Source organism: Syngnathoides biaculeatus, chromosome 13 (genome assembly GCF_019802595.1).
Source record: "Syngnathoides biaculeatus isolate LvHL_M chromosome 13, ASM1980259v1, whole genome shotgun sequence".
In the NCBI taxonomy this organism is placed as follows: Eukaryota; Metazoa; Chordata; class Actinopteri; order Syngnathiformes; family Syngnathidae; genus Syngnathoides; species Syngnathoides biaculeatus.
Window position 1 is genome coordinate 4,221,285 of NC_084652.1, and position 25,749 is coordinate 4,247,033.

General features: G+C 44.5%; 1 protein-coding gene and 1 long non-coding RNA gene across 10 annotated transcripts in view; one reads left to right on the forward strand and one right to left on the reverse strand.

Moving 5' to 3' along the window:
* The window catches only part of greb1l (GREB1 like retinoic acid receptor coactivator), a 58,514-nt gene that overhangs the window by 18,821 nt on the left and 13,944 nt on the right, over positions 1 to 25,749 (forward strand). For 2 of the 9 annotated variants that reach the window (XM_061840437.1, XM_061840438.1), the window contains exons 1-15: positions 7,333 to 7,639; positions 11,214 to 11,321; positions 14,313 to 14,472; positions 14,548 to 14,727; positions 15,637 to 15,813; positions 15,908 to 16,084; positions 16,174 to 16,302; positions 17,629 to 17,751; positions 19,112 to 19,249; positions 19,307 to 19,432; positions 19,723 to 19,857; positions 21,929 to 22,114; positions 22,219 to 22,518; positions 22,827 to 22,955; positions 24,062 to 24,196. In XM_061840437.1, the coding sequence (XP_061696421.1) occupies positions 14,316 to 14,472; positions 14,548 to 14,727; positions 15,637 to 15,813; positions 15,908 to 16,084; positions 16,174 to 16,302; positions 17,629 to 17,751; positions 19,112 to 19,249; positions 19,307 to 19,432; positions 19,723 to 19,857; positions 21,929 to 22,114; positions 22,219 to 22,518; positions 22,827 to 22,955; positions 24,062 to 24,196 (2,092 nt within the window). In that variant the 5' untranslated portion in view covers positions 7,333 to 7,639; positions 11,214 to 11,321; positions 14,313 to 14,315. Of the gene's footprint in view, positions 1 to 7,332; positions 7,708 to 11,213; positions 11,322 to 14,312; positions 14,473 to 14,547; positions 14,728 to 15,636; positions 15,814 to 15,904; positions 16,085 to 16,173; positions 16,303 to 17,628; positions 17,752 to 19,111; positions 19,433 to 19,722; positions 19,858 to 21,928; positions 22,115 to 22,218; positions 22,519 to 22,826; positions 22,956 to 24,061; positions 24,197 to 25,749 lie in introns of those variants that run through there. The other 7 variants (XM_061840430.1, XM_061840434.1, XM_061840433.1 and 4 more) reach the window with 5 other exon arrangements.
* Positions 10,212 to 14,430, reverse strand: LOC133511479 (uncharacterized). The gene is made up of 2 exons (XR_009797919.1): positions 14,293 to 14,430; positions 10,212 to 10,377 (listed from the first exon to the last, which is right to left on the reverse strand). It is a non-coding gene; the product is annotated as an uncharacterized LOC133511479 (long non-coding RNA).

The following is a 25,749-nucleotide window of genomic DNA, read 5'->3' on the forward strand; positions in this document are numbered from 1 at the left end:
CACGGCTCCTTTTACGCCCTCTAACAAATACCAGCGACACTTTATGGCCCGGGGTGGGGGGTGGAGGCCTGGTCAGGCATCAAGAAAGATTTACTGTTAGGGATAAAATGGCTTCTAGAAACACGTTATTTCAAAGACGGGAGTGTGTTTTGCTTAACTCACCTGAAATTCTTTTGTCCGCTTGACATGACATTTTTTTGCTCAGCCCATTTCGCCCCCTTTTACCATTGACCGCCATTTGACCACGACCCTTGACAGGTTTACTCTATGAAATAGAACTCCGTTCAATATGGCCGCCATGAATAAGTCCATAAAGGCATTAGAGTCCTGCATACGTGCGTGTGTGTGTGTGTGTGTGTGTGTGGTGTGTGTGTGTGTGTTGTCCTGGCCTGGCCTGGCCTGAACTGGCGTTCAACCCATCGGTGTTGTAAAATGCAGATTGGGTTCACTGACGGGGCCTGCTTGAGTTTTATTGCACAGTCATGAACGGCGTTGTAAAGCGCCGGCGCTGCCGTGCGCGCATTCTCTCCTGCGCAATACTAAGTCTCAGTTTTTTATGAGGGGGAAAAAAAATATACATTATTGTTATGTAGAATATAATGTCTAGAAAAATTATATACAATTAATAGGGCCATCATGAACAATAACGGTTCAAAAACAATCCGTCAATATGGGAATTCTATTCTGATCCGCAAAAAATGAAATAACTAAAGATAAACACTTGACAAATTTACACACAACTTTAAAATAAATCAATAAAGTGAAAATTGAAAGTGCATTCATGGGTTCTGCTTTGGACCACAAATTTAAAACAAGGGGAAAAAAATAATGTAATAACACACTTAAAATGTAAAATAAGGATAAGAAATAAAAACATTTAAAAAAGAAAATAAGTGCGTTACAAAAATGTATGTACAATTTTGCTTTGATTTGCCAAATTAAAATAAGTGAATAAAAACACTAACAAAACATACAAAATTATTTTCGTGTGGAAAAACAAAAAAAGTCTAAAAAACATTGTGAAAATTCTACTTTGTTCCAGAACCTTTATACAAATACTGTAAATAAAAATATTTGAAAAATCAAAATACCAATATCCCATGTAATATAAATAGATAATTCAAATACACTTTTAAAGATAAGATTTCGGTGCACAAAATTAAAATCAAAACATTTTTCAAGGAAAAAAAATCTGAATATGTGTAGAATTTAGAATTATAATAAGTAAATAAATACAATTAGAAAACAAAAGAATTTGACTGTGATCAGTAATATTTAAATGAGCAACCAAAGTATCTAAATACACTTAAAAATTCAGCTTTAGATCACAATAATAATATTAATATATAAAAATAAATACAGGACAAATAAATAGAATCACATTGAAATACCTTTTACCCATCCAGTGGGTTTGGTCCACAAATTCAACTAAGTAAAAGGATATATTTAATATATAAAAATACCACTTGAGATGAGAAATTCAAATAACGCTATACATTGATCCACAAAATGCATACAAATAATTGACAAAAGTAAAATTTAAAAGAAAAAAGCATGCAAGCGTCTTTTACCTGACGTTCATTCGCGGTTGTTGGTCGTTGAGCGCCGTGCGGCTCGCGTTCAGTTTAAGGTTAAAAGTGGTGGCCTTCAAGTCGCGCGGGGACCAGAGTGCGGGGCAAGGTCAGCGCTTCGGATCCCGGCACAAAGACGCGGACCTCGCCCCCCCTCTCCTTTGCCCCCACGTTCCGTGCCGACTCACCTCACCTCAGCTCATATGATATATATATATATATATATGTCTGAAAAATGAAAATGGAAAGTACATTCATGGACCGCAAATTTAAAACGAGGGGAAAAAATAATGGAATAAAAATACACTTGAAAAATATTAAATCAATAAATATCTCATGTTAAAAAACTTTAAATGTAAAATAATATATACATAATTGTACTTTGCCAACTCAAATTTGGTGTGAACAAATGAATTTTTTTTTTTTTTTTTTTAAATACACGGTGGGGCAACACGGGGACGCAGCTGTAAAGCTTTGGCATCACAGTTCTGAGGTCCCGGGTTCAATCCCGGCCCCGCCTGTGTGGAGTATTCATGTCCTCCCCGTGCCTGGGTGGGTTTTCTCCGGGTACTCCGTTTTCCTCCCGCATCCCCAAAAAACTTGCATTAATTGCCCATAGGTGTGATTGTGAGTGCGATTGGTTGGTTGTCTCTACGTGTCCTGCGATTGGCTGGCAACCAGTTCAGGGTCTACCCTCTGCCTCCTGACCAATGACAGCTGGGATTGTCTCCAGCACTCCCTGCAACCCTCTTGAGGATAAGCGGCAAAGAAAATGATGGATGGATACACTGTGGTCTCATAAAATAAGCTATCAGAATGTGTGGCAAGGTCACTTCTTTGAATCCGGGCACAAAGGCAGTGAATTTGCCCCCGCCCACCCCCACTCTGCACCCACCCGCCCTCCCTGGAGCTCACCCACAGGTTTTGAAACGAGCTTTATAACTGGACAGTAAACTTCCAGTGGCTTAATGATGATGACTTCTTCATGTGTCCAAATGCTCCTTTTGTTCGGGCTTCAGACCCAGAGCCACACTCCCCACCCCACCCCGGCCCCCACTACCCCCACCCTGCCCCCGCTCCCTCTGGCCACAGCAGGCCTTAAACCCCGCTTCACCCCTACTACACAGAGAGAGGGCCCCGGGGCCTATTATCTCCACTCCCGTGTCCCCGTCGACTTCAGCAATGGCATTCACTGACAATGTTTGCCTTTGTTTGGCATGACCTTAGCACATTCGCTATCCTCACTAGCGCCCATTTGCACTTCAGGGCCCAGCGGGCAGCATCGGGTTGGGGGGGGGGGGTTTGGGGGTGTTGCAGGTCGCTGGTGGGGTATCCGCCAGGCTTTTTATAAGGAAATTAGATCTCGCACGTCCCTCTGCGGGAATTTCGACATGGGCGACTGTTTTTGTTTTGCTTGCTGTCGTGGCAGGTTTTTTTTAAGGGGGGGGGGGTGACGGTACGGGAGGGGAGACGTGTTAATTGGCACCTCGGTGCCTCGCCGTACTTCCTCTCCCCACCTGATGCTCATTGCTCATCTGTGGATTTGTCAGTTGAACCTCATGCTCCTCATGTTGCAGTGTCAGAGCCGCCATGTGTTGCTACAGCTGTTAGACCGAGGACCTCCCCCCCCCCCCCCACACACACACACCTCACAAATAGGGGTACAGTAAAGAGTCAGCCTATATGGCTAATTATTACACTATAAGCCAGGTTCACACCTCCTTTGGCACCCCTGGCCCCCCATTGTTTATGTCACCCGTGTCAAACTCAAGGCCCGGGGGCCAGATCCGGCCCACCACATGATTGTATGTGGCCCGCAAAGTCAAATCTAGAGTGTCGATTTCCATGATTGTTGTAAAAATCTCTACCAAAATTTCAAATTGTCATATATCATAAATGGTAAATTTGAGATATTACAAGCATTTTTGTGTTCCCAAATGTAAATAGTTGAAAAACCCATGACCCTTGATTTCTGATTCCAAAACTAGTTGATAAATTAATGACGTAAATATGATGAGATGATTATATATTTTTGTGTCACAGTCATAACGGTACCAGGTTGTACTAGTTTCCCTGGTACCAGTACCGGTACCAGGGAAACCAGTACAACAATGTGGCCCGTGAGAAGAAGGAGTTTGACATACATTGTTTATGTAGAATAAATGTAATATTAAGGATAAATGGTAAAAAAAAAAAAAGGTTCTCCTAGAAAATGCAAAATATTTTATTTATTTTATTGAAAATGAGCTAAGCTTAACTTTTCAAATTAATCAATTGAAAAAAATCCACTTAGTCGATGAAATCCAAAGAAATACATGAAAGAAAATTCCAATCCTAAAAATGGAAATGAGTTAAAAAAATCTATATTTTCTCTCAAATGAGAATCATTTAAAACTGGTAATTGCGTTGCCAAAACCAAAATATTTAATTACGTCATCAAAATTGAAAATAATGTCCACAAAATTAAGATAAGAGTATTGAAAAAAGTAAACTTTCGCTGTCGTAAAATATCACAAACTGGTATGTTAAAAAATATTTTCACTTTCTGCATGTGCTCCAACATATGTTTCCATCATGTATATTTTCAAAATTTGTCGTAGTTTAGTCAGCCAAAACAAAATAAAAAAAAAACATATTAAACTAATTTAAATTTTAAATAAAAAAAACACTTTTATCCACAAAATTTAAAATAGAAAATAAAAAGGCAAAATGTAAAGTATGGCCCACGAAATTTAAATTAAAAAAAATACAAACTTTCTGTAGTTCAGCACTACAAAATCACAACATTTTGGGATCTTTTGCAATTTTAATTGTTTCCGCAAGCAAAATGCTTTTATCTCATGAAAACGTTTTGACTTCTTCACGCCTTCCAACACTTTTGTCCATAACGTGTATGTTCAAGTCAAGTGTCAGAATCAGCAGTAGCTTCTTTACACAAATGTATGAATGAATGTTTTTTTTTTTTTTTGGTGGTAGGGCGGGGGTAGATAAAGGCAGCCTAAAGTACTCTGTCATGCGTCGGGCGGCTGCTGAGTCAGCTAAAAACACAAACACTTGGCACTCCCTTGGGATTCCCACTGAGGAAGAATCCTTTCTCCCCCGTTGCCCCCCCACCCCGTGGCATCACATGACTCATCATTCCTCAGGTGGCGGAGGAGATCCTTCCCCCTTTGTGCGGACCCTAAACAGGGACGCTGAAGGACGGCTTTGGGGTGGGGGGGCATTCAATCTGCACTCTTTTGTTGTTGTTTTTCAAGGCTTACTCATTATCTGCGTTTTAAATGGTCTATTTAGGACGCTGGGTCGGGAGGATGGGGCAGTGGTAAGGATGGGAAGGGGGCAGGGGGGGGGGGGCTTGTCAAAGTCAGGGGCTTGGGCGTACATCACATTGACAGCTCTTTTCCCATCGCTTGAACTTGTGCTCGCTTTTCCTCCCCGGGATACATCCGCTGATTATTAGCACGAACGTGCGAGAGGCAGAACATTTTTTCACAGTCAAACTCAAATTCGGTGTTTGGACAACTGCAGCGGGTTGAAAAAAAAAAAAATGGCTCGCCCTAAATGGAGGCAACCATTTTCCAATGTGGCATTTACAGCTGCCAACCCCCCCACCTTGGCTGGGCCCCTCGTATAACCATTGGAGGGGAGGTGAGAATAGCGGCGCACGACTTGATTAAAACAACTGTTTGAGGGCGTCTGCGCTAATGAACTGGAACGCCGGGCTAAACGGCATTTACTGTACGCGACCCGACGGGGGTTCGATTCTATACGGGATCGTCGTCGTTGGCCGACGCGCACGGGGTTAAATATTGCCACGGAGCTCTAAACTGTGCTCCCCTGCTATCCGGAATTTCTGTTTACCCGACAAATTCTTGACTCGGCTCATTAGCGGATAGGAAAAGCGCACACAAAGAGGCCTTGGTGTCCGAGGAGCGGGGCCGAAATGTTGCACAATGGGAACTGGACAACACCACTCATCAGCAGGGTCAATACTGTATCACTAAAATTCTCAACACAATCTGTCAGTCATCAAAAAAATAGAACAAAAGAATGAAATTCTGAGGTCTTATTTAATGTGCTCCAACACTCGCACACAAACCAGTACTGCACCATAAAAAAATCTGTTAAAATCTTTTTTTTTTTCCATTGGACGAAAGCCGTACTATGCGAAGTAGAGTACATGTAATCGATAAATTAAGAGCTTTTTGGTTGTCTAAGAAGAGATTTTGCCAGGTCAGACTAGAGGCAAATGTCATCGAAAATTCAAAAGCCAGCATCTGAGATGATAAGGATTTGTGTCCGTGCACATCTGTGAAGGTTTCATTAAAGCTGAAACGTATGGAAAGGTTTTGGGAATAATATGCGCTGCCATCCAAGCAGCGTGTTTTTCAGGAAGGCTTCTTTTCTGCTAATTTTAACAAGACAGTGAGTGCCAAGCCACATTCTGCACCTGTTTCAAAATCTTGGATTCGGAGTAAAACAGTGCGAGTACTCGAGAGTCCAGAACAGTTTCTCATTGAAAATATATGGCGCATTATAGAGCGCAAAATGTGACTCTTCCTGTACAACTTAATCAAGAACGGGTATTAATTTCATTTACAAAGCTTCAGCAATTAGTTTCTTCAGTTCCCAAACGCATGTTACAAACTACATCTCCGTAAACCGTCATGCCATCAACTCTCGGTTATGCTCATTATTGCAACATACGCTGGAAGTCCGCTAGCCTGTTTTCCGGCCCTGGTCACGTGACATCCTGCATGTAGCGGATTACGCCGCATCTCCTCCAGTAGTCGTCAACATTGTCCGGCGTATTGCTCTTAATTTAGATTTGACAATCTGGAAAAACTCATTTTTCAAAATCAGTTGCTTAAAACTCTGCGATAATAAGTGGGCGTGCAAGATGAACCGGGATGCGGCGCGGATTCGGTGACATGACAAGACGTGAAGGGGACAGAGTCGTGCGTCAGTTCGGAATTTCGGGGCCTCGGCGAGGGTCTACCGAGCATCGCTGAGTGACATGATCTCGATTTGAAAGAGATACTGCCATCGCGGCCTGTCGCCTGTGCAGATTATTTCCTGGATGCGGCGAGATAACGGCGCCAAATCGCTCATTCCGCCTTCAACATCCGCCTGTCGCTTCGTTCCGTTTATTTATTTTGCACAGGATGACTCACTGGTATTTATAGCGGGAGAGTGAAAGCCCCCCGCACCACCACACCCCCGACCCTAACCCCTCAATGCTTGGTGCGTACGTGTGTGTGTGTGAGGCGGGGGTCAGTCCCGGGCAGGGTCGCCGTGACAAAATGCTGGCTCACATTCCGGGTGCTGACGCATTCAACTGCCCCCCCCCACACACCCCCTAGCCCCCACCCCCACTAAATAAAAGCTTAAAGTGGTTTGATCCAAAGTCAACCCCCCCCCCCACCACCCGCTGCCTTCCTTAATTCACCAAACTTGACACTGTGGCCCACGCTGGCGTGCCGGAGGAGGGTCACGCGTGGCAGACCCCGGGAAGATGAAGACCCCCCCCCCCCACTTCACGCTATCTCCCCTCTTTTAACCATCTTTTTTTTTTTTCCATGAAGCCCCCCCCTCCAACCCTCACCCCACCCGCCTTAGCAGAACATCTGTCACCACAGGGGCTCGAGATGAATGCATTCTCCTCCTCCTCCTCCTTGGCAAATGGCACAGGCAGGACAGAGGAGGGCACCTCGGGGGAGTTGGGGTGGTAGGGGGGGGGGCAGAGGGGAGGGGTCTGTGTGTTTGTTTGCATGCAACAGAGAGAGAGAGAGAGAGAAAGAGAGAGCGAGGGAGCAAGAGAGCGAGGAAGATTCCCATTGCAGCCCGAGCGCCTGACCGTGAGCGTGTCATGAGAGGACGCACAGCTCCACACGCCCGCCCGGACTTTCCGCTCGGATTTACTCCCAATGGACTAACGACCTCCGAAAAGCACATTTTAATTTTTATTTTTTAATTTTTTTGGTTTTGTTTTTTATTTCATTTTTTTTTTTTACGGGATTTTATTCGCCACGCTTTGGGATTTCTAAAGCGGCAAAAAGTCATGCAAGGTAGAGGGAAAAACTATTCTTAAGAGCTCTAATGAGGGAGGCTTTTAGCGCCTCATCTAGAGGACGTGGTGAGATGTTTGTCCTTTTTCCACCCCCCCCCCGTCCCATCCCCCCTTCTTCTGCTTTTCTGATGTTAACAGCAGCCTCTTTCCTGCATGACAATGAGCGCTCCTGATGCTTATCTGGCTCCATTTAATACGTGTGTGACGTCTTATCTGCGGGCCAGCGTTGCGGCGAGCGAGCGGCGTGTCCTCGAGTCTTAACGGGATCGAGAAGCTTGCCCATTTTTTTAAAAAAAATTGTTGTCATTCGTGTCAAATTTGTACATTTTTTTGAGCGGTTTGACCGGGAAAGTAGGCGGCCGTTCAATTTAATTGAGCTGCCTCCCTGCCTCTCCTCTAATGTCATTAGAAGGGAGAAACAAAAGAGGACTGCATGAAAAAAGGAAAGCAATCATGCAAAGTCGTTGCGTTGAAATATTAGTCAGTTCTTTTGTTAATTGGAATTTATTAAGAATATAAAATTGCAGTTCAAGTACGTAAGTCTTAAAATTAAATCTTTAATCTTTAAATTAAAAACTGTTTTCCATTCTGGGTAAGCCCTCACAGTATATTTTTTTCCATTTGTCTTGACAAAATTTTCTTTTTAAAAAAAAAAAATATTCTAATTGCTCCACATTTAAGTATTTTTAGATATTCTTTATTACCAATGATATCACAAGTGAAAATATTTTAATGTACTGTATTAGGTTGGCCTTATCACCTACACTACTAAATATTTTATCCTATTCATTATTTATACAAATAAATATCTTATAACGTGTCTTTTTAAAAGTTTTATCATTCATCAGATTAAATCATGAATAAAAATGGTGTAAAAATATTTGTATTCCTATCATTCATTGAAAGCCAGACTTACCATTTGTTTGGCTTTTGACATGTGATGACGAATAGTAATATTATTATTGCTATTATTATTAATTCATTGCACTCTTATTATTTGCACCTTAAAACCAGACTAATCCCTAAAATAAGTATCTTATAATGTCTTTTTAAATTTATTAGCATTCATCAGATTAAATCACAAATAAAAATGGTGTAAAAATATTTTCATTCGTATCATTCATTTAAAACCTGGCCTATCACTTATTGGCTTTTGACATATCATGATGAATAATAATATTGTTAATGTTGCATCGCATTATTATTATTTGCATCTTAAAACCAGACTAATCACCAAAATATGTTTTGACAATACTTTTATTATTATTATTATTAAACCAGGATGACAACGGATAGATGTTTATTAATGAATAATATTTGTTTATTTTATTTATTTCTTTGTGAACCAGGTTTTTCCACTAAATATGTCTACATGTTATTTAAAGAGCGTTTATTATTCTTGTCATGGGTTTAAGACCCAAACGATCACAAATTAATCTGATTAAAAATTTTGGTAAAACGGATGCTAACGTAAATTTCGGTGTACGAAACTCGTATGTTACCAAAGTGTTGACACGGGTTTCATATTCCAGGACGGAGTTTAAAATGCCCGCCGGTGAGGTTCAAAGTTTGATGGCGGGAAGGAAACGCACGCGATGAACGCAAATGCAAAAAGTCGACTCCGGGAATGAGCCTGGTCCCAACTTGAACTGGAATGAAGGCAATTCCGTCAGTGGGCCGCTTTGACCCGGCATTCCTGCTGGGGGTCCCGAGCGCAGTTCATCCTGGTGTCATGACTGGAAAAACTGGACATCTTCAAGGGCCTTGGGCTACATTTCAGTTTCGTTTTTTTTTTTTGTTGTTTTTTTTTTACGTTTTTATGACCCCCCCCTCCCCCCCTATCTCGTGGAGCCATCTCCGTGTGGCTCTCTTCAGATAACAATCCAAACGATTCCCTGCATACGTTGCGTACGCGTCCCTTGACCTTGCAAGTGAGGAAAAGAAGAAGAAGAAGAAGAAGGAAGAACGTACTCTCCGGTGTATTTATCCAACGGGGTCTCCAGTTTTTCTGGCTGACACATTGACTTGATTGGCCGTATCGAAGCGAGCTGATCATTAACGGAGAGAAGCTCCCGTGCAAGAAGTGTATACACTCGCAGGACTTGGACCCCGCTTCAGTGATGACGGGAGGGGGGAAGGGGAGGGGGTCAACCGGGACAGCGTCAGGACTTTGCTTTGTGTTATATCACGGCCTGAGTGGTTAAACAATACTCCGCCGAGGGGTCAAAGTAGCGGCATGGTTCGATTGTGTGTGTGTGTGTGTGTGTGTGTGTGGCCAAACTAAAAGATCTCCGGAGTTCGAAAGTAGGCCAGAGGCAGGGCCGAGTATCGCGTCGCGGCTCCTCGAGCCTCTCCCGGCGCGCTCGGGTGCTCGTCGCGAGCGCCTCCATTGTTCTTTGCTGGACCACCGTGAAAAGGATAATACTGGAGTTGTGGAAAATGAGGTGGAACGGGTACACGACGCACGGTGGCAACGATAATCGGGTACAGAGAGCTCAACGCGGAGTTTGGGGGAAAAGGAGCAAGAATGCAAAAAACAGCAAGTCAGTTGTTCACATAAAAATGGGGTGCAGGATTAAAAAAAATATATATTTTTGCTTCCAAAAAGTGCAGAAAAATTATCAATAATTGTTTATGCCATCTATCTAAGGATTTCCTTCACCGCGTACCCTCACTGGCGCCTTAATCAGCTGACTTTGGATGAAAGGCGGGGCACACCCGGAACTGGTCACCATCCTAAAAAAAAAAAAAAAAAAAAAAAAAAAAAATGAAATGTTCAAACTTTTGACCATAGAATCTAGACCATTTTTAAAAAATACAAAAATGAAACAAATGTAATAATTCCAGTGCATTGTATTTAGTCATTGCATTATTATTTGATCATTATCACTGTTGTCACACAATATTCAGAAACTGTTTACATTTTCAAATGTTTTTAAAAAATGTAGAAAAATAGTAATTAAGCTGTCATTCTTGGATTGAAAAAAAAGAAAAATCTACATAAAATGTTTATATACAATTTGCAAATTTACCTTCATTATTGAATACATTTTTGCAAAAAATTTAAAAAATAAAATAAATGCGAATCGATAAGTTAGCAATTGCATTGAAAAATCTCACTTTAGTCATATTATATTTTTTTGAATGAAATGAAAAACATTTCTGGCCACTTAAAAGCCACAATATTAGGTACAAAAGCTTGTTCACATTCCCTTGTAATCCTGTTTGGATTCATATTCATTCAGAAATGTTCATTTTTACCATTGGAATGTGTACTTCATTTCCACATCATAATGCGACTCGTTAATATTTGGACCCTCACATGAAGGTAACTCAGCACAAAAAAAATCTGAATACATATATTGTTCCAAGGAATATGAATTTAAAGTGACCGTTATCACGCCTGTAAGGACAAATTTGATGGAGCGGGTACAACTCATGGTGTATAACTATTAAAATTAAATCATCGAATGTCCAAACCTTTTCAACGGTGTTTATATCCCTTATAGCCCTTCATCGGTTTCAATGTTTTATCGCGTGTGTGTGCCCCCCCCCCACCCCCCCTCCCTCAGGCGTCGGAGCTGCGATGAGCGAGATGTCTTCACTGAAGCGCTGAGCGGCGGCGACCCAGCATGTAGTCGAGGCCAACAAGTGCCTTCACGCCTGCCGACACCGATCATGTGAGTCGCGTACCTTCCCCGCCCGCGACTTATGACACCCCCCCCCCCCCCCCCCTTTGCCCTCGAGTCAGGCGTGAAACTCCTACAGAACGCCCCGTCTCGAGAAAGCGCGTCTCGGTCAGACGGAAGGCTCGACAAAAGCCAAACGTTGACGTGGTGACCTGAGGCTCGGGGGTGAAACCCGTTTGCGTGTAAATGAAGAGGCCGACTGTAACAAAAGTAAAGTTCGGACGCGCTCACTTCCCCTCTCTTCGTTCCCCTCCCTCAATTATTTATCAGTACTGATCCAGGCATCCATTTTCTTAGCCGCTTATCCTCATGAGGGTCCCCGGAGTGCTGGGGCCTATCCCAGCCGTCACCGGGCAGGAGGCAGGGTACACCCTGAATTAGCCGCCAGCCAACTGCAGTTGCTGTGTTCGTCTTTCCAGAGCGAACGCGAACACTCGGCGACAAAGTTGTGGAATTTGTTGGATGCGGATGTTTCGGTTTACAAAATATACGCACATGCATGCACGCATTAATCACAAGAAGACTTTTCAGCACCGGGAGCGCTCAGACCGTCACACCGGGAACCTCGGAACTGCGAGGCCGACGCTTTCCAGCTGCGCCACCGTGCTGCATATCGACTTGACGACTTTGCCGGTCTGGGGAATCCTCACTCCATTCGCTTTTACACAAGAATGAATACATATTGCAATATTTCCGCAGTTGTGTTGACTTGCGAACGTCCCGAGGACAGGGAGCCCAACTCCGTTCACTTTCCACCTGCCTTTTTGGAGACATACGATGTGTTGCAGATGATTACAAATGACAAACACTCCTATCTTCTCAAACATCATTTTTTTTTTAACACAAAATAAGATGAAGGACGCTCGTGTTTACAACTTATGTGTAAATAAAAAAGGAAAACAAAAAACGCTCCTTGGCAACGCTGCTGTAACTTTCTGATGGAGAATTGTTTCTCTGCTTGCAACAAGGTCACATGCCCAATGGCCGTCTACCCCACCGTGATTGGTCTGCTCCGCGCACAACACTGCAAACGTTCCATCCATGTAAAACTCAAGGGCCGCGCTATCATTATACTTTCATATTACGGTGGGGGCTGCAAAATATCACCCCGCGAGCCGCAAATGGCCCGCGGGCCGCATGTTTGAGACCGCCGATCTAATACATATATTTGCAATGAAGACTGCGGCTTGGGAAATGGATGAATGGACAGTAAATAGTGCTTGGGTGCATGCTAACTCGAACAGTATTGGTCACGCCAGTCTGAGGTACCTCCCCTCATTCACTTAAAAGTCTTCTGAAATATGTATTGAAAGCGTCGCGTTTCACAATGCAAAATTATTGATGTGCTAATTTCACCAACATGGGGCACCACACCCCGTTAAGTTTCTAACAATGCAGGTGCATTGTTGTGCTAACTTTCCCAGCCCGGGAACCAAACTCAACTCAATTCTTTTTCGACCGGTTAGCACGAAGCATGAAATATTTGAAACATTGTCATATTTACAACGATCAACGTATCGACGTGGTAACTTTGCCAGCATCGTGCCTGTGCGGGTTTTCTCCGGGCGCTCCGGTTTCCTCCCACATCCCAAAAACATCCAATAAATGAAGACTGTAAAGCACTGGCGCCACCCTTGTGAGGATAAGCGGCTAAGAAAATGGATGGTTGTTTTTTTTTCCCATTTTAAGATACAGCAGACGGTCAAAATATTAGGAACATTGCTTGGTGTGATGTAATCACAAATGATGAACTGGTCTTGTTTTTTTTTTTGTTTTTTTTTTTTGGGGGGGGTGGATAATGCACATATTGGTTTGAAATTTCACCCGTGTGTGTTTTTTCGTCATTCTACTCTTTGGGAGCACATGGCGAGGATGCCACCAAAGGGGCCGCACACGTCGCCCGACAGATGTTCCGGAGGGGAACACTTTTACCGGAGGGAGGGGGTTAGCACTGTGGCTATTTGGAGGAACATTTAAGCCTTTTTTTAAATTATTATTATTTCAAAACCATATACAGTGGTACCTCCACTTATAAGTGTCTCTAGTAACATGAAATTTAAGTTATGAAAGGCCTCTGGAAAAATATTGTCTCTTGTTACAAAGGAAAATTCAGGTTCCAAAGGGAAAAAATAGGCGCTGCATTCGGAGCCCCCAAATTCCACCAAACGTAAACATCTCTTTGTTTGTGTGGCGCCATAGAGCTGCTCTCCCATTGGCTGTCGCCGGAGCATCTTCCTGGCATCCCACTGGCTAGGAGGGACGTCAGTCTTTACCCGTGATCCTTTTCATTTCCCTTCAACAGTCGAGTGTCACCGGATCACACGCAAACATTTTCACACGCGAGCCCTCATTGATAAAGTACAACTTTTTGTGAGTTTTTCATTTGTGTTTTTTTTTGCAAATATTCATCTTTCTCCACCATGAGCTTCAAAAATCTTTGTGGACTTAAGTTATGTGTGTGCGCGTACGTACGTTCGTTTGTATGTTTTCTCTCGGCTTTGCCTCCTCCTCCGTCTCCCACGATGCTTTTTGCTCGTCACTCGGCCTTCTCTTCGCGTAGTCGCCCAACCCCAAAGGTAGATGAACATAGTTTTTATGACTCTTTACATTATGTACTTTGGATGGCTATTTTTGGCGGAGAGGGATGAGGGGGGTCGCAGCGCTTGGAACGGATTAGTCTATTTACATGTAAAATGCGCTTCCACTTACGAAAAAATCGCATTGTGAAACAACTTCCGGAACGGATTAATTTTGTAAGTAGAGGTAACACTGCGTGTATATATATACATTCAATATCCGAGTTACGACGTACTCCCCCGTATTTAAGACCCAGTCCAGCAGATGCCTATTAGGTATGATTTTTCTGGTCACAATGTGCGTAAAATAGTTGTGGCAACCCGAACATCGTCTAGAGCAGTTATGGCAGCGGAGGTACGCGTTTGTTCCTGTGCGACTGGCTCACCCTTTTCGTCCTCTGCCCAGATCATGGGGAATTCCTACGCCGGGCAGTTGAAGTCCGCTCGCTTCGAAGAGGCCCTGCACAACTCCATCGAAGCGTCGCTGCGCTCCAGCAGCGGAGATCCGCAGCCCATCTTCACACAGCTGTACCTCAAGCCCGAGCCCTACCCTGCCGGCATGGACGGTCAGCCGACCGGCGGAGTTTCTCACAGGTAGACGTGAACAATCGGAATCTGACGTGGTGGTAATAACCCTGTAGCGGATGTGAAACCCAAACCGGAGCTCCTCGTCGGCGAGCCGCCGGGCCAGGAGCTCCCGACCGACAGCCACTCGTCCAACAATCCGGAGGAGCTGGAGGACGAAGACGACTCGGACAGCAACAGCCCGCCGCTGCCCTACCTGCAGACCCCGATACCGGACGGCTGCTGCACCATAGAAGGTCATAGCGCGGCCGCCAGGCCCCTTAAAAACGAGAACTCCTCTCTTTCATGCTTTATTCCGTTTTTGGTCATGATACAAACACGCTTCCGGAACTAAGTATGTTTACCAAATATGGTTCTGAATAGACAGGTTAACAAACGCGGAGGATGATACAAACAGTAAATTCCCCAAACATGGTTTCTAATCTTCCAGGTACCAAATATATATTTAAAGATACAGTATTGCAGTTTCCAAACAGGATTCCCGATGAATAAGGTCCCAAATATGGTTTCCTACCCAACGTGGTTTCTTTCTTAAGCCATTGAGTTGCAGATACATCGGGTACCAAATACTTTCTTTCCTCGTGCAAGTGGTTCCTGAGCAATAAGATATCAATAATGGTCCCTTTCCTGATTATTAAGGTATGAAATATGGTTCTTTTTGTTTTACATGGGGAACCAAATCTGGATCATATCTTCAGGTATCAGGTCCCTGACATATCGGGTACCAAATGGGATTTCTGATAAATAGGACACCAAATATGTTTTTCTTTGATCCATAAAGTTCCAAGTATTTTGCTTTTTCTGAGATCCCAATTCAGTTCTTGATACTCGTGGTCAGAATCAGGGCTAGTTTTCAGATCCATATGGAACCAACCTGGTTCCTTTCCTGAAACGTAAAGTACCACATATGGCTTCTGATACATAATCCACCAAATATGGCTCATTTCTTAATACTGTTTCAGATTCATAAAGTAGCGAATCCAGTTCCTAAACCCGTGATCCTAATCTGGGTTCCTTTCATGAAATTAGCAAATATGCTTTTCAATAGAAAAACCATTTGGGTCAAGACATCACAGCTGTTTCTTCCCCTCGGCTAAAATAAGAATAATGATGAAATGTAACAGAGTACTGTATTTCATTTCTAGGATTCTGCCAGGCCGGCAAGGATCTGCGCCTGGTCTCCATAGCGACGGAACCCATCGAGGTACCGGCGGGCTTCGAACTGGTCGGCGCCAAGTCCCCCAGCGTGGCCGAGCACATCCTGGTGTGCGCCGTGGACCGCCGCTTTTTGCCCGACGACAACGGCAAAAATGCACTTTTAGGTCAGCGTGCCCCCGATAGGTCGCTCGGCAGCCATTTTGCGCACGTCGTGTCTCGTTTTAAGCGCGGCAACAATTTCCCCTGCGTCGGCAGCAGGTTTTTCCGGAAACTGCGTCGGCTGCGGCGAGAAGGGCTTCAGGTACTTCACCGAGTTCTCCAACCACATCAACCTGAAACTGTCCACGCAGCCCAAGAAGCAGAAGCACTTAAAGTATTACCTGGTGAAGAACTCTCAGGGTGCTTTGTGCAAAGGCCCCCTCATCTGCTGGAAAGGTAGAGAGGATCTCCCCCCCACCCCCCAACCCCTCCCAGTCCGTTCGCCGTTTGTCCACATTTGGAGCCTCTCGTCGTCTTCTCCCCAGATTGCAAAACGCGTCAGGCGTCCAGCGGCGCGTCCGCCTCCACGTCCAAACCCGGCTCGTCGTCCTCAACCAGCAGCAAAGAAAATGGCGCGACCGGCGGAAACGGATCATCTCTGTTCTCCGCTTCAGGTACGCCAAAATGTTCGATACGCGTCTGCGGTTTGTTGACATGCAGTATTTGGTGACTTTAAGGTCCCAAATGTTTTTCTTGCTACACAAAGCACCGAATATGACACTATACCTGAATACGATTCCTTAGACATAAAGTACCAAATATGAAGCATTTCTTCAGAATTGAAAAATATAAAGTATGATATTGAAAGTACCAAATATAGTTTCCTATAAATACGGTACCAAATATGGTTTAAGATCCTCAGGGCACCAAATATGGTTCCTGATACATAACATACAGAATATGGTTCCTTTCCTGATATTTAGTATGCTTCAGATACCAAATGTTTTTTCCGGAGAAGAACATTTCAAACTTTATCCCTTTTAGGATATTTAAGGTGCAAATTAGGTGGAACGGTGGTTCAGCTGGTAAAGTGTTGGCCTCGCATTTCTGAGGACCTGGGTTCGATCCCGGCCATGCCTGTGTGGAGTTTGCATGTTCCCCCCGTGCCTGCGTGGGTTTTCTCCGGGCGCTCCGGTTCCCTCCCACATCGCAAAAACATGCAACAATAATTGGACACTCTAAATTGCCCCTAGGTGTGATTGTGAGTGCGGCTGTTTGTCTCGACGTGCCCTGCGATTGGCTGGCGACCAGTTCAGGGTGTGCCCCGCCTCCTGCCCGTTGACAGCTGGGATAGGCTCCAGCACTCCCTGCGACCCTTGTGAGGGTAAGCGGCTAAGAAAATGGACGCAGGGGGACTCTAAATTGCCCCTAGGTGTGATTTTGAGTGCGGCTGTTTGTCTCTACGTGCCCTGCGATCGGCTGGCAACCAGTTCAGGGTGTACCCAGCCCAGGCTCCAGCACTCCCCGTGCCCCTCGTGAGTGTAAGCGGCAAAGAAAATGGATGGATGAAAGGTGCAAATTATGATTCCTGATACATAGTATAAGGTTCTAAATGAGGTTTCTGGTTCTTCAAGTACCAAATGTGTTTCCAGAAGCTGAAGTATTAGGTATGGCTCCTGATCCTGGATACTTCGCTGTCTTTGTCTTGAATGAAGGTGTAATCAAGGCCTCTGATTGCTCGGCGATGACGTTCTCTTTCAAGAGAAGGTTTTCGCTTTGGTTTGGGTTCAGGAAGCATGTTTAAACATTGTCATTTTACAGGATTTCCCCACCCCCCCTGGGAAGTATTACATATTTCAAATCAGAATAATTTCCTGATGAATGAATACTGTAAAAAGGAACATATGCACAACGTAAACACGCTCTGTCCACTCACTGAGGTATCGTAGGCCTTAATTCACCCTTGATTGTTCTTTATCTTTTTTCCACCCCACCGGCAGATTCCACGCCCACCAGAATGACGTCGGCCTCGTCTGTCTTTTTCAGCACTCCTGACCTGAGCAGAGAGTGCGGCTTCATCAAGCCTCTGGCCTCCACGCCCGCAAACAAGACGCTCCCGATAGGTGACCAACGACAATTGGCGTTTTCGGGCTCCCGTCGGTCCTCGAGGGGTCGGTGGCGTTTTTGCGCGCGGCAAATGAAGCCACGAACGGCCGAGGAGATGAACCTCTGTTTCCCTTTACACACACACACACACACACACACACACACACACCCGCCAATCAATTGCAAAAGAAGGATGCCGTATTGACTCCTTCGGTTTGGCTATCCATTATCGGCTCTTACAAGGTTGCGCGTTATCGACAGGCAAAAGGTCACGTGTGCCGATCAATGTTTCGGCGGACTGTGTGCGCAGCGGATACGAGATTGGAAAACGTCCGCTCGGGTCATCGGTAATCGATGGGAAAGTATCGGAACTCTGAGCGACCGTTTTCAAACGCTCTTCTTATAATTGAACCAACAGCTGTATTAACTTGTTGCGTATGTTTGATCGCTACTGCGATGCTCAATAGAGGGCAGACCTCTGCCAAGGACAAACGTTTCATTCTAATTAAATTGAATTATGTGCGTCTTTATATGTAAAAAAAAAAAAAAAAACAAGTTTAATGAAGAAAATAAAAAATGGACGAATAACCTTTTTGGCAGTGTGAGTAAGGGAGGGCAAATCATTGTTATTCACTGAGAAATGGTCAATGAATATGTTTATAAATTCTTACCAGCAATGTGATTAAATGGGAATTTTTTTTTAATAAATGAAATATTTATTTTAATTATACTAAATTCAGAAAAGTGGAAGAAAACGTTCTCCAAAAATTTCAATCATTCACTGAGGAAGGTTTAAAGATAGAAAAGTGAAAATTATAAAGAGGGCAGGAAAATGTATTTTTCTAAAAAAATCATTATTTTGTAAGATGTTCAATTAATGTTTTTCAATGTGCTCTAGCAATGTAAACAAAATATTGAAAAAAAAAAATTTACAATAATGACAAAATAAAATACATAAATACATAAACATTTTGAAAACATATCTTCGGTATATTCAGTGGCAAATGGTCAATTAAAATGTGTATTTTGGCAATATAAATTGGAAAATGTTAAATGAAAGGAAATGTTCATTAATATGAACAAAAATGGATGGGATATGGTTTAAAATAAACATTATTCACCGATGATGATGATGATGATGATGATTCAATGTAAATGTATAAAAATGCTTTCTAGCAATGTAAAAAAAAAAAAAAGTTTAAAGTATAAATTAGATCAAAATCAGAGGGGAAAATACTGTACAAGTATTAAAATTAAAATGCTAATTCATTGAGAAATGTATGCAAAGAGAAGGGCCGACATTTTGCTGAAAGTTCTGCATTACCTAATTTTTGGTCCAACGTTGCATGAAGGACATATTTCTTGTGACTTTTGCAGTTCCCACCGCGCTGAGGGTAAACGGGCCGATAAACGGCTTGGGTGCGGACGGGCGGCCCCCGTTGCTCAGCCCCTCCCAGGTCGCCTTGGGACCTCAGGGCCAAGGCTACCGAGCCGCCGACTTGGGAGACAGTCCAGGTAACATTTCCTCTTCCGTTGCGTTGCGCGTTCAACATTTTCAAGGCGTGGGCACAGTGTCGTCCGCCATGAGCTCCGGACCTCCCAAGAAGCGCCACCGGAGCTGGCACCCCACCTCAATCATCCCGGTCCCGCCCACGGCCGTGCCCGTACCCGCCATCCGCCCCGTCGTCTGCCCTCCGGGTAGGTCCCGGAATATCGTCGCGTCAGACATGTTTGCGTAGGCTTTTTTTTTTTTTAAACTTTTTTCTAATAATCTCTTTTTTGAGAATGACATTCTGGAATCGTTTAAGGATGAATCACCCTCTTATCTCCATGGAGATAGAGCTATTGGAGAACTGCAAATTACCCCCCCCCCAAAAAAAAAAAAAAATCCACCACATATTTCTGCTATCATTAAAAGTAGCTTATTTAACAAAATTTCTTCAACCTGAATATAATTTTTGATCCTCCGTGTGGTTATTCTCGTTCAGGTTCTGTATTGGGGGGCGCGTCCCCCCAGCCCGCGGGGCCTGGCGTCATCCGGCCGTCATTCAGCGGCGCGGGGACGGTCGTCGTCCCGGACAACCTGCTGAACTGTGCAGGGGTTCGCCCCGTCATCCTCATTGGTACTGGACTCCTCCCCCTGTAAAAATCTGTGATCTTCCTTCTGTTGACAAAGTTAAAAAAAATAGAACTACAGCATAATACAAATAATTTCATGACATGAATTAAAAAAAAATACCCTGTGGTGCACAAAAGTGTACGTACAGTAAATGAGTGGATAGATGTTGTTTACAGTGTACACATTACGGAGGTGAGTCACTGATAGCAGTGGTACACACGCCTGACTTTGGTGCAAGGCAGCGTGGGATCGATTCCCGCTCAGTGATGTGTCGATATCTGCCCTGCGACTGACTGGCGACCGGTTCAGGATGTAGTTCGCCCGAAGCTTGCTGGGATAGGGTCCGGCTCTCCCGTGACCCTTGCGAGGATAAGCGGCTTGGATAATGGATGGATGGACATTATGGAGATGTACAACTGATATCCATCCATCCATTTTCTTAGCCGCTTATCCTCACAAGGGTCGCGGGGAGTGCTGGAGCCTATCTCAGCCGTCGACGGGCAGGAGGCGGGGCACACCCTGAACTGGTCGCCAGCCAATCGCAGGGCACATCGAGACAAACAGCCGCATTCACGATCACACCTATGGGTCCAATTAATGTTGCATGTTTTAGGGATGTGGGAGAAAACTGGAGTACCGGGAGAAAACCAACACAGGCACGGCGAGAACATGCAAACCCCACACAGGGGGGGGATGGGGATCGAACCCCGCGTCCTCAGAACTGTGAGGCCAACGCTTTACCATCTGATCCACCGCGCTGCCTACAACTGATATCTTTGAGGAAAAATTGGTCAAAATTGGTGAAATGTCAGACGTGATTTTGTGTAAAAACAGGGACGCTTGCTTTTTGGTGCTGTCAAAAAGAAGAAAAATAATATTCATATAAGCACATACAGGTAGATCAATATGTGAAGTCAATACTGGCTCAATAATGGAACCTCCGTCTTCTGAAAACAACAAAGGGAAAAAAAATCATTATTTACAGAGAAAATAAATGTGTAAAAATGCTTGGCAGCAATGTAAATAAGAGTGATAAAAGGCGAATGAACAAAATGTTCAAATTCAAATTTTGCTTTCTGGCTATGTCAACAAAAGATGAAAAGTAAAATAAAATGGGAATGTATTTTTCGAAAAATTCTAAATTTGGTTTTCATGTTTAAAAAGTGGCAGCATGGTGGATCAGCTGGAAAGTGTTGGCCTCACAGTTCTGAGGTCCCGGGTTCAATCACAGACCCGCCTGTGTGGAGTTTGTTCTCCCCGTAGTTGCGTGGCTTTTCTCAGGGCACTCCCATTTCCTCCCGCATCCCAAAAACATGCAACATTAATTGGACACTCGAAATTGCCCCTGTGTGCCCTGCGATTGGCTGGCAACCAGTTCAGGGTGTACCCCGCACCCTGCCCGTTGAACGTTGGGATAGGCTCCAGCACTTCCCGCGACCCTTATGAGGATAAGCGGCTAAGAAAATGGATGGATAGATTATTCTAATGCCCGCAACCTCCTCTTAGATGAAATTCCACTGAAAAGTAAATCCAGCAAACTCTCGCTGTCCTCCATTGTTGTTTGTCAACGTGTCGTTCGCGCCGATGCGTTCAGTGCTGCTTGTTTTTTGTAGTTTTGCAGTACAGTAGAGCAAAAGTAGGTGTTTAAAAAAAAAAAAGAATGAAAAAGAAAGAGACCCTGCTCGCCTAAATATCAACAGTGAGAAGAAGTCTGATATCCACCCCGACCAAACACGTACACACTTTGATAAAGAACTCCTGCGTGTGCTTGAATGACCTGCCGAGTGTCAAAAATGCCTTTTTTTTTTTCTTATGACATAAAAATATATCACCTTTATCTAACCTGCACTGACATTTTAATGAATTCATTTTCAAAGGAGTTGCATAATCTCGCTCAAAAGCGGATGAAAACCGAATTTAACGGCAAAGTTCAAACCTGCAATAATTATTTAGAGCACTACAAAGAATATGATATGTAATTTACGGCATTATACAATGCAAAAATATAATGTCAATCGAAGCGATTTTCTCCCTGCTCCGTTTGCTGAGTTTCTACTGTGCCGCTGCGCCTCCAGGGCACGGCGCCTTACCTTATTTCTATGGCAACGTGGGGGACGTGGTGGTAAGCCCCCTGCTGGTGGGCTGCTACCAGAACGGCCAGCTGAGCAACGAGACCTCGGAGGCGCTCGGCCTCAGCGGCGGCCACCAGCTCAGCGTGGAGATGATGATCCTGCTCACGTTGCAGTACCTGGCACGTCTCGGTGAGCTTTCATGCATTTATTAAAAAAAAAAAAAAAAATCTCTCGTTATATCCAGTTTCAGATGTTTTTTTTACATACGTAAATAATGTACTCATTGTGCGCAGGTCCGGAGCAGATCCCTCTTCGGGAGGAGCTGGAGCAGATCGTCCTGAAGGCCTTGCTGTGCTGTCCGGGCGGTTCCGCCATCTCCCCGTCCCAGCTGCCCTGGCTGGCTCGGCTGGAGGCCAGCGTCTCCGGGGGCGCCGTCCAAGTGGCGGTCGCCCACAACTCGCTGGGCGAGGGCATCTGCGAGTCGCTGCGCGCCCTGGCCGAGGGTCCCCACCTCCGGCGGTCGCCGCCCACCTACGTGGTCGTCATCTGCTCCTCCAAGATGGGCGGAAACGAGTTCTGCGTGCTGGTCTTCGGTACGTTCCCGATTTTGAATAGTCTCATGAGGATAAATGTAAATTCTAACACACATCAAATCGCCCTGATGTGCGGTTAGCTGTTTGTTTCTATGTGCCCTGCGATTGGCTGGCAACCTGTTCAGGGTGTGGCCAAAGCTAGCTGGGATAGGCTCCAGCACTCCCGCGACCCTCGTGAGGATAAGCGGCTCAGGATTTTTTTTTTTACAACTGAGAGGTAGATCTTCCGAAGTTTTTTTGGCCCGGCAGAGAACACGACCGGCGTGAAATAATTTTCGAGATCAGATCTCATGACGTCTCCCCCGCAGGAAAGTACCAAGCGCGGGCTTTAGCGGAGGGCATGCTCACCACCAACGAGTTCCTGAAGGAGATCAGCTACGAGCTCATTACAGGCAAAGTCGGCGTGCTGGCGTCTCACTTCAAAACCACCTCGCTGGGTAAGCGTCGACGTCGCTAAATGCATCGGGAGCGCTCGCCGAGCCCTCACGGTTTCTGAAAATGGCTCGAGATTTTACTGAGATATTTCATATCCACATGCAAAATGAACGAGTGAATACTAAATAAAATAAAGGTTTCTGATTTTTGTCGTCTCGAATTCTGTGCAGAGTGTATACCGTACACTCGGTTCCAAAAAATGCAGTTTGAGTATAGAAGTCCAGCCCACATAAATGAGAATGAAATTAATGTAAGTGGCGGCACGGTGGAGCAGCTGGAAAGCGTTGGCCTCACAGTTCTAAGGTCCCAGGTTCAATCCCGGACTTGCCTGTGTGGAGTTTGCACGTTCTCTCCGTGCCTGCGTGGGTTTCCTCCCACATCCCAAAAACATGCACATTGAATTGGAGATTCTAAATTGCCTGTAGGTGTGATTGTGAGGGCGGCTGTTTGTCTCTATGTGCCATGCGATTGGCTGGCGACCAGTTCAGGGTGTACCCCGTTGACAGCTGGGATGGGCTCCAGCACTCTTGTAACGCTAGTGCCGCCGCGCTAACAGGGCCGCTTAAAAAAATACATACTGGTAAAAATCACTGAGACATGGCAGTAAAAACGCTAGTACAGCGGGTAAAAGTCACTTCCTCGGCACATATATTCCACCGGTCTCACGCTTAACTTTTCCGCTTGAGTGCCCCCTTGCGGCTGTTCGCAAAAAAATGCACAAATTAGCTGCGTCACCGCGTAAACCGCAGGGTCGAAAGCGTGTGGAAAAAAGTTGCGCCTTATTACGGCGCATGGCGAAATATGTACAGCATAATCAATTTTAAAAAGACGTGATTGTGACAGCTGCGAAACGCACAACGATCTTTGCGGAGATTCGAGCGTCAAGATTTGTTCGATGGGAATCTTTTCATATTAAATTTGAAAGCGCAAAACGTAAAAAAACAAAATAACATCCTTCAAATAGTTAAAAAAAAAAAGTGAATCATTATACATGAATATTAGACATGGCTGTGTAGCATTTATGCAGTGTTTGCTCATGTTCTCACGCTTGTTTGTCTGCGTGTGGGTGTGTGGCGGGTGTTGCCATGGCGACGGCTCGTGCTGGCAGGGGACAATCTGGACAAGCAGCTGGTGCGGTATCAGCGGCGGCGGAAGGGCCAGGTCATCCAGCCCTTCCAGGGCGATGTCACAGACCACATCCACTCGCAGGAGTCCGCCAGCATGTCACCACCTTCGGACAGAGGCGAGGCCCGAACCGCACCGCAACAAACGCCGCGATGTTTGCTTTTGGATTTGACTCGAGAGGAGGCGGCAGTCGCATCGTTCGGATGGCGAAAATCTTGAAAAATGAAGTGAATGGCAGAGTTGATTCAAAAAGAAATTAGAGAGACCACAAAAATAGATTCGACGGAACAAATGATTGGCATAGTTCCCCGCAAACGTAAACACGTGAGCACACCACATTGTGGAACGGCGTATTAGAATTTCTCTCAAGTTCAAATTGAGTTTTAAATGGAATGAAAAGTATTCCCAAGGAGAAATGCAGGAAAACAGAAAGAAGGGAGACGGAACGAGTGGATAAAAAAAAAAAAAAAGTCAGTGAACGTAAGCATGAACGCACACAACACTGTGGAGTAACATATTACAATTTATGCTGCATTAAATTGGCGTTTAGTGGATAAGTATGGAGAAAGGTTGTGAAGCAACTGTAATTAGATGGAACAAATGATTGGCATAGTTCCCCAGAAACGTAAACACGTGAGCACACAACATTGTGGAACGGCGTATTAGAATTTCTGTCAAGTTCAAATTGAGTTTTAAATGGAATGAAAAGTATTCCCAAGGAGAAATGCAGTAAATTAGGAAGAAGGGAGACGGAACAAGTGGGGGGGGGGGACAAGTCAGCCAACGTAAGCATGAACGCACACAACACTGTGGAGCGACACATTACAATTTATGCTGCATAAAAATGGAGTTTCAAGGATAAGTATGGAGAAAGTAGTGAAGCAACCATAATGGAAGCTGATTGAGCGGAACAAAAACTCTTGACCTGCACTGGGACCATGAAGATGGACCTACACAATGTTGTGGAGCGGCACATTACAATTAAGGTCAAGTTAAAATAGAGTCTAAAACTGCATAAAAAGAACTAATTTGGAGAAATTCAGCGATTGGACAAGAGGGGAAAGAGACTTTGTGGAACAATAAATTGGTGAACATTACCGCAAAACAGATGCACACAACATTGTGGGGTGACCTACTGCAATTTATATCAAGTTATGTGAAATTCACAATCAAATTTAAGGGAGAAATATTTACAGATGCAGAGGAAATGAATGTTTTTTAGGCAGATTGGGTGAAACAAATGCGTAGCCCAGCCCTACAAGTAACAAACTATGACCACACACAACACTGTGGAGTGGTGTATTTCGTTTTAATGTCAAGTTCAAACGGAAGAAAGAGGGTTGAAAGGGAGAAACGCAGCTGGAATGACGACAGCGGAAACAGCCCGGATCGAACTCGTCACGACACGTAAACGTGGTGTGCGCACAACATTGTGGAGTGGCTAATAAAATGATTCATGGCAAGGAAGGACAAGAAATGAAGCAGAACTAAAAAATGGTTTGCTGGCAAGAAACAAACCTTGCGGAGCGTCCGCTTGTTCAATAATAACCGTATCTAGATGCTCTTTCCCCGCATATGTATTTTTTCGATCTTAATTCATCTGTGAGACTCGTTCGCGTGACTCGGCAGGAGCTGCCGTTTTGGTTAGCGACAAAGTTCAAACGTGCGAGT